The 8,976-nt window shown below is 35.2% G+C and overlaps 1 protein-coding gene across 1 annotated transcript; it reads right to left on the minus strand.

The window, feature by feature from the left end:
• Window positions 1-6,763: 6,763 nt before the first annotated feature.
• LOC111692299 lies at window positions 6,764-8,191 on the minus strand. The gene has a single exon (XM_023456226.1). The coding sequence runs from the start codon at window positions 8,177-8,179 to the stop codon at window positions 6,764-6,766; it is 1,416 nt and encodes a 471-aa protein (XP_023311994.1). The 5' UTR covers window positions 8,180-8,191.
• Between the last annotated feature and the right edge of the window lie 785 nt (window positions 8,192-8,976).

An 8,976-nucleotide genomic window follows, 5' to 3' on the forward strand; every position in this document is an offset into this window, starting at 1 on the left:
TGCTGCAATCCTTGATTTTTCAGAAAATCTGTGAACCTCTTGTTCCACATCATGGGTGCTTGTTTGAGTCCATATAGAGATTTTTGTAGTTTACAGATTCTGTTTTCATTTTCATAACCCTCTGGTAAATACATATATATTTCTTCGGACAGATTCCCATATAAAAATGCAGTTTTTATGTCAAAACCTATAATCTCAGGATTGTTTGCTGCAGCTAATGCAAATATTACTCGTAATGGTGATATATTTACCACAGGACTAAACGTCTCTGTATAGTCAATACCTGCTTTTTGTTCACATCCTCGAACTACTAATCTTGCTTTATATCTGCCGTCATCTTTAATTTTAAAAACCCATTTACTGCTTAGTATTTTCTTGTTTTGTGCTTCATTTCGATGTACTAGAGTCCAAGTCTGATTTTTCTCTAATGCTTCTTTTTCCTCGTTTATAGCTTGTACCCATTTTTCTCTGTCTTCTCTGTTTATTGCTTCTTCGTAAGTTAACATAACATAATCTTCATATCTCGCAGGAAGTTTGCCTCTCGTTTCTCTTTCAGTACGTTCTAATTCTTGCATACTTATTACTTCGGTCTCCGAGTCCTCATTATATTCTTTGCCATTTTCAATTTTCTTTTCACTATCTCCATTATATATATATATCGTACATTTTATTACTAGTTGTAGGTGTTACTTCTACTTCATTATCAGTTATGATATCGAAGGTTTCGTTACTCAAGGAATGTTCATTGAAGGTTATGTCTCGATGAACTGTCACCTTTCTTTGTTTGCCGTCCCATAGACGATACCCATTTGTGCTATATCCGATCATTGTTAGTTTCATTGTTCTTTCATCAAACTTTGAATGTTTTCCTAATATTTTAGCATAAGCATCGCATCCAAAGATTCGTATATTTGACAAATCGGGTTTCTTGTTTGTCCATTTCTCATATGGTGTGCATTCAATTGTCGATGTAGGACTTCTGTTTAAAAGGTAGGCTGCTACTCTTATAGCCTCACCCCACATTTCCTTAGATAATTTTGTGTCTGCAAGTAGGGCTCTGCCTTTTTCTAATAAAGTTCGATTCAACCGTTCTGCTTTGCCATTCAACTGTGATAAATATGGGATGGTGTAGTCTAAAGTGATACCTTTTCTTTTGCACCACTCTTTCAGTTCTTTACTTGTATACTCGCCACCATTATCGCACCTGAGTTTATATAATCTGAGATTCCATTTTGCTTCAGCCATTTCTGTGTATTCCTTTATTTTTTCAGACACTTCGTACTTATTTTCTATTAGAAACACCATGCAGTTGTGTGTGAAATCGTCTAAAAATGTCACAAAGTATTTCTTTCCGTCCCATGTAACTGGATTCACTGGACCACAAACGTCTGAGTGTACAATTTCTAGAGGTCTTGTAGCTCCACATCTTCCTTTATTGAAGGGTTGTCTAGTCTGTTTTGCAACTATACACGTCTCACAAAATTCTTCTAAATTTTCTTTGTTTAGTTCGATTCCTGTAGCCATTTCTTGTAATTTTTTTAGATTTTCTTTACCAAGGTGCCCCATTCGTTTGTGCCAAATGTTTTACTACCTTTCTCCGTGGTAATCATTACTTTATCTTTGCTACATTCTAGCTCTATTACATATAGGCCATTTTCTTTCTTTCCCTCAAGGATAAGTTCATCGTTTTTTGTTATTACTACTTTTTCTTTAGTGAATTTGATTTCCCCTCCTTTTTCTGTAATACTGTTTACTGATAAGAGATTTGTACATAGTTCGGGAGCATATTTTACATTGCTAAAGTTACATTTAGTTGTTTTTATAGAACCGCTTGCTTTTGTTTCTAAAACATTTCCCTATTTTGCAACACTTATCTTTGAAAAATGTTCTTTTGCTTCACCTAAAATTTCTACGTTGTTTGTTAAATGTGAGGTCGATCCGGAATCAACTACCTATCCATTTTGTTTTTATTTCATCTATTTTGTTTTGTACAACGAAACACACACCTTCCTTTTTATTTGGCTTATTTTCTTTACTTTTTCGAAAATAACAGTCTTTCTCTTCATGATTATTCCTCTTACAGATTTTACATCCCAATGTACAGTTTTTTGCGATATGTCCACTTTTTCCACAGCGAAAACATTTTATGTCTTTATTTACACTTCTATTGTCTTTCACTCTGCAATTTCGTTCGTAATGTCCGGGTTTTTTACATCTGTGGCACTCTTTTCCCGATGCACTAAATGCTACTGGTTTTTCACTTTCTTTGTCGCTGTTGATTGATTCTTCCGCTATTAATCTAGACGTTAAATTTGTTAAGGTACGTTCCTGCAAAGGTGTCGACTCCCATGCTGTTCGAAAGTGTTTGAACCTTTCTGGTAGTGTACTCAGAATTTTTGAGATAAGCATTTCATCATCTATAGCCTGATTCAGCGATTTTAACTGGAATGCTAAATTTTCTAACTTGCTTATATAAAATGATATGTCGCTGCCTTTTTCATATGTAAAGTTAAAAAAATTCTTGTAGTAAGGAACATTTTTGTAGTTCATTATCTTTCTGATATATACTGCACAATTTCGTATACATTTCAGCTGCTGTCTTACAATTCAGGATATGCATTAGCACTTTCTTTTCAACTGTCGTAATTATTATTTTCTGAGCTCGGGCATCTTTTCTGTTCCAGTCTTCTATTTCCTTTTCTGCGGTATAATTTTCCAGTTTAACTTTTCCTGATACAATGTCAAAGCTCTAAATAAGATTGTTATCTGAAAATTCCATAACTGAAACGAATGGGCATCAACCAGCTTCTCTATTTGTGTAGCTACTTCTAAATTAGCAGTTGCCGCCATTTTTATTTACCGCTTTTACTTTTCTTTTTCTCCTGTAACTAGCACTAGATCTGCAGGACTGGTGGGACTGCTTAGACTGGGCCCATAACCTGTTGAATGTTTTTACTTTTAGATTTTTACTTTTACTGTTCCTTTTTAATAAAACTCGTTTCAAACAACAACAACTTTACTTCTATTTGCTTGGTGATACTTCTCACGTAGTCACTGACTAATAATCAGAACAGACCACTGACTATATCTAGCATGGAACTCGAGATTACTTCTCCTAACAGAAAAAACCTGAAAAAGTTCTCTTTCCTCAATAATATGACAGAAACACACAACAAAACAAATAGCTATAGACAAATCCCATCATAGTATGAATTTTTAGACTTGATTGTAAATAATAGATATTAAAAAAATGAATAATACAAAAATACATTTATTTAATGAAAGTCTTATATTAAAAATAGGAACTCTTATCATATGCATACATCATAAACAAACATTTTTGTTTTAGGGGGCACTCTTTCGCATGACACCAACTATTGCATTTAAAAAAATAACTTTCCTAAATCAAAACTAACCTGTTTTTCCACTTCTTCTTACTTGTTTATCTCGTTTTGGGGCTCGAGGAATAGGAGACAACTCTTCAATTTGTTCTCTGCTTATACTTGTTGACATATTTGCTCGATTCTGATTATTTTCTAGTTCATTTTCAGTCATGTTACTATCAGTAACCTCCAGTGGCTGCCCCACGACAGATAGTTCAAACTGTGAATCTTTTAGAGTTATAGATTCTTCTCTATCAGTTGTTGAGGAGAGAGCAAATTTCTAATCTCCAAATACATCAGGGTTAAATGGACAGATACCAGTTTTTTTGAAAGAGCTTTTGGCATTGGACGGTGCCTTTAAGTACGCATTATTGAAAGCTTTGTTACTTGGACATGTGTTACCGCTCGTCCAGGATTCTCCCTCAACCATTTTTGAATTTCTCCATTATAATATGTTTGCAGAGATGCAAAAAAAACCTACATCTGGTGGTTGCACCCATGAGAGCATTGCGCTGGAAGACAGAATAATATTATTTCTTTGCTTTTTGTATATTCCAAGACCTCCAGGCCTTTGTGGCTGCTATGACCATCTAAAATTAAGAGAATTTTATTTTCTTCAGTTGGTTTAACATGATGCACAAAATAACCATTTCAGAAAAGTATCCCCATTCATCCAGCCGTTCCCTGACAAAATGACATACTACTTATTGGTGCCCCATCCATTAGTTCGGATTTGAAGTGTTTCCTAGGAAAAATGAATGCTGGAGGAACGAAGCTTCCTATGGCATTCATGCAGCATATAGCTGTATAAAGGACCCCACGCTCGGCCATACTTATAGTTCCAATTTATTTACGTCCCTTCGTTGCAAGTATTTTATTAGCTCTAGTGGCAACGGTGCTCATACCAGTTTCATCAAAGTTATATATGTTCTCGGGAACAAATTTGTATTTGTCTAAGACTTCTTGAAGTGCAGAGAAAAATGAATACATATTTTCCTTGTTGAACGCTTGTGCCCTTGCAAGGGACGTATTGTCGGGGGTTCTAAGCGATATAGTTGGATTTCTTCCAAGAAAACCTTTTAGTCATTTTCTTCCAGCTATTCCTTTATCTCTATTGAATTGATGCTTCATATTTTTCCGCAATTTGATAGGCAAGGCTCCCTAATTCTTCACTAGTAAGGCCAAAGAACACCTAGTTTTTTTTACTGCTTGGGCTTCAACAATATAATCTCTTATCTTCATACCTCTCACGTGTTTGGGGTCAATTATTTCAGGCAAAAGACAATTAAAATAAAATTTTAAGTTTTTATAACATGGAATGTTTGAAATAATCTTTATCGATTGGAACTTCTAAATAAGTAATATCTTTGAGAGTCCATACCGAAAAATAACAATTTTTCTTTAAGGGCTATATTTAGTTGTCCCTAAACCTGGTAATAATAATTATGATTATTTTTAATTTATAACCGTCACCGTTTACATTTAAATATTGTATAAAATTTTTTAAGATACTTTTTCAATTGTGAAGTTTCTTGCTGCAAAAGGATATTTAAATTCAATTAGGAATCCTGAATTTCCCTCGATGCCATCTGGAGATACATCCAAGAAATAGCAGATTATTGTTTATTATGAGACCACGATCAGATATATTGAAACCAAATTCCGTCTCCTACTGTCTTTTTGCTCTTTCTTCATTATTTTTTTTCTCCAAGCAGTAGCTTTAGAAAAAAAATCTTTAAATAAGGTGTCTGCAACAGTAGACGAACAACTTGTTGGGCGCATTTTAAATATTTTCCCAAATAAAGAAGATGTTAATAAATGTTTTTTATATTGTTTCCATTCAGTAAAATCAGTTTGAAGACGAGTTTTAATTTCTATGTCTGTACTTAGCCTCCGATTTAATTAATTTATTTAATTATTTTGTTAAATCTCCAAAGGCATGTTGACCTACCAGAGTTTTTGCCAGTTTTCTCCATAATCTGGTTTGCTACTAGAAAATAATAATTTTCTCCTGGATTGATAATATTTCCTTTGACTATTTAATTTTAACTGCTTAATTTTTTCCGGGATTATGCCCTCTTCTCAAGTATTTATGAATATTATACAGTGGCCTTTGTGTATTTTTTTAAACCACCTTAGAAAAACAGCGTCCTTTATAACACCTTCGAAGTGTATAAGTTACTCGTTTACCACCAACTTTCTGTGCAATAGTAGCATTGAATTGTGCCACAATGTTAATGTTAACATTTTGCAGCAAACTGTGGAATGCCCTGCTAAATAACGCACCACATCCAGTAATCTTTCCTCAATAGGGGAAGGTGGGTAGGAATGGGTCGTTTTTCCTTCAAGGCGTGACATTTTTCAAAATTTTACTATTATGAATACAAATTTATGTGTAACATGAGTCTATATCTATGTGTTCTTGATATTTGGCATTTGAAAGATGATATAAAAAGCGTTCAATAGTGGCAGATGAAAATGTCTTGATAGATCATTGCGACCCATTCCTCCTGATAGCAGGAGGAATGGGTCAGAGGGGATGAGTGATGCAGGAGGAATGGGTTTTTTTTTAAAAAAAAATTGGAATGCCAATAAACAAATATTTTACCATAAAGTATTGCTTTACTAAAAATAAAATATCATTTATTCTATATAAAAACAAAACGAAATTTTTCGAAACAGAGGCCACTACCAGTGAGAGTTAAACACAAAAAAAGGTTTAGAAAAAAGATTTTTAACGTAATTTTTTATAATCATTAAAATCTACATCAAAATATAGAACTGAAAATATTCTACTGCTCCCACCAGATTTGCAAGGTGAAGGAAGCTTTAAAACAACATCTTGTTTTTGGACACAAGAAATATCGGGGACAGCTGGGAAAATAAAGCCATTTCCTTTTCTTCCAAGAAAACTTAGTTCATATTCATCATCAAGTTCTTTTTCAACTCTGCCTATATAATGTATGAGGGTCGTTTTGGAGCAAAACTTAACCAGAAGAAAGTCCCCTTCTTCTACATTTTTTGCCGAATAATCAAAATCTTTTTCCGGAGGTTCAAGGACAAAGTCACTTTCACTTGAATTATCTGCTTTAAATGATTCTTCTGACTCACTTGTACTATCATCTATGGCTTTGGATGTAGTTGCAACAGTTCTCGGTTTTCTGGCACGTTTTATTAAATTTTTATCTTTGGTTTTAGACTCATTTCTCTTAGTAGTCTTTTCTTCGTCATTTTTTATTTCAGACTTTTCTTCATCCAGTAAACGCAACTTAACCTTTTTTGCTTTTCTTTCCTCTATTTCTTCCTTTTCGGGCGTATCGGTCATTATTCTGGTACGTCCCGGTTTTCTTCCACCTTTAAAGATTTTCCTTGGAGCTGCTTTAGGGTAGGGTACAATATCTGCAGGTGAGAGTATCTAGAAATAATAAATGAGTTGATGATAAATTTGTTTTTTTTTTGAAAATACTCACTTGAAGACTTGTTGAAGGAGGTGGAGTTTTTGGCCTTAGAAATGGAGGTTCAGGGCTGGTGTGTTGCACTTGAGCAGCCTCATTCTGTAATGGGCGATCCGTAACAGAAGCCATTAAGAACTCATCGTCTGAGAATATATTCCTATTAAGAGGCCATATTCCAGTACGTTCAAAGCCTTTCATAATATTGTTTTTGCTGAAGGCTTGAACAAATGCTTTTTGCGATAATTCAGCGATATTATAAATCGTTATTGGTTTCCCTGGGTTGGATGCTAGAAAATCATCGCAGGCCTGGTTGTATCTCGTTTTCAAGGGTCCATATACTGCCACATCTAAAGGCTGCAGACGGTGGCTTGAATGAGGAGGAAAAGTGATGAGATGTACACCAGAATTCCTTGCTGCATTGATTACTTCAATTGAGACATGGCTGTCGTGATTATCTAAAAATAAAACAGCGGGCTTTTCCTTGGAACACCTGGCATGTTCAACGAAATGATTAAAAACTTTGATAAAATTTTCGGTTGTCATCCATCCACTGCTGTGTCCCAATATCAAACTATTAGTGGGTGCTGAACGCCCTATAATCTCTAGATGTCTTTGACGCGGAAAAATATATGCAGGTGGAACTGTGTTACCAGCGGCGTTAATGAAGCAACACATTGTTACTAGCTGGCCTCTCTCTCCAGAAGTAACTTGGCCAACTTGCTTTAGGCCTTTCTTTGCTAGCACCTTTTGTGGCTTATGCACAGTAGTCAAGCCCGTTTCATCGCAGTTCCAAATGTCTGCAGCACTGATTGTAAAACGTTCATAAACATTTTGCACATTATCAAAAAATTGGCCGATATTATGCTTATTGAAGCTTGTCGACCTACTCAGACTAGTTGCCTCTGGTGTCCGCAAACTAAGATTAGGGTTTCTTCTGAGGAATCCAAATAGCCACTCTCGTCCTGCCTTTTCCTCTTCGTCCCATTTATTAGGAATGTTGAGATTAAGAGCCTTAGCGTATTTATATGCCAATTTCCTGGTGTCGGTTGAGGTAAGACCGTAATGCATTCTTGAGCACTTTTGTAAATAGTTAGCCATCATCTGCTCTTGTTCAGCTGAGAAAATTTGCCGAACTGTCAAATTTGGTTTCCACTCAAATGATTCATTATCTGCAAGCACTCTTGCACGAGCAACATGTCTTTGTAATGTAGAAAAAGGAATGCTGAAGTTTCTAGCTACTTCTTTTATGGAAGAACCGTTGTTCACTTCTTCGACCGCAGCCTTAATTTCCTCAGAACTTTTTCGAACACGTCCTGTCTTCTTAACCCAAATCCTAGGCATCTGCTCAACGAAAAAAAAATAAATATATATCAGCAGGAGGAATGAGTCGCTAATTGTTAGGAGGAATGGGTAGACCCAATCCTCCACCAAGCCAGCGACCCAATCCTCCTGCGTTCATCCTTCAGTAAAGAAACACGTGCACTGAGAAATTCAGGTTAGGTAATGATAATTCAATAGCGGAATTTAGTAGGCGATAGGAAGGCCTTATAAGAAAAAAATACTTGCCTAACTAATGTTAAATATGAACGAAAATATTACAAATTAAAGTAAATCGAAAATATTTACCTTAACGATCCAAATATACACGTGTCTCGATAACAAATGATACTCTACTTCAACGATGTTCGAACAAACGTCAACTCTAGCTCCCAAGTACCGCCAGCTATTGATCAATAGCCATTCCAAATATGGCTCGTTCTGGAAAATTAAATAAGGCATACCCATTCCTCCTGCGACCCATTCCTACCCACCCTCCTACTAAATGTTTGAAAATCCGACATATAGCTGCTTTTATAAGCTTCTGTCTTTTGACAGAAATATTTCAGTTCGGGACAGCCTTTATGCTCACCTAACATGTGGTATACGCTATTAATTATATCTTTCCTTAGGTTTCTAATTTTTTTCTTCCTTATTTAAGCTTTGGTCACAGCTGCTCTACATCGGAAAATGTTATTTGAAATAACATTTTTTAAAGCTCCGGGAACATCTTTCGCTTTAGAAATCTCCGTAATTTGCTGCTATAATTCCTCAGCAAACACTATTTTTTCTATCACACAAATTTTATATGGCCTAAAATT

The sequence above is a fragment of the Anoplophora glabripennis genome, unplaced genomic scaffold (genome assembly GCF_000390285.2).
Source record: "Anoplophora glabripennis isolate ALB-LARVAE unplaced genomic scaffold, Agla_2.0 scaffold1283, whole genome shotgun sequence".
Taxonomy (NCBI): domain Eukaryota; kingdom Metazoa; phylum Arthropoda; class Insecta; order Coleoptera; family Cerambycidae; genus Anoplophora; species Anoplophora glabripennis.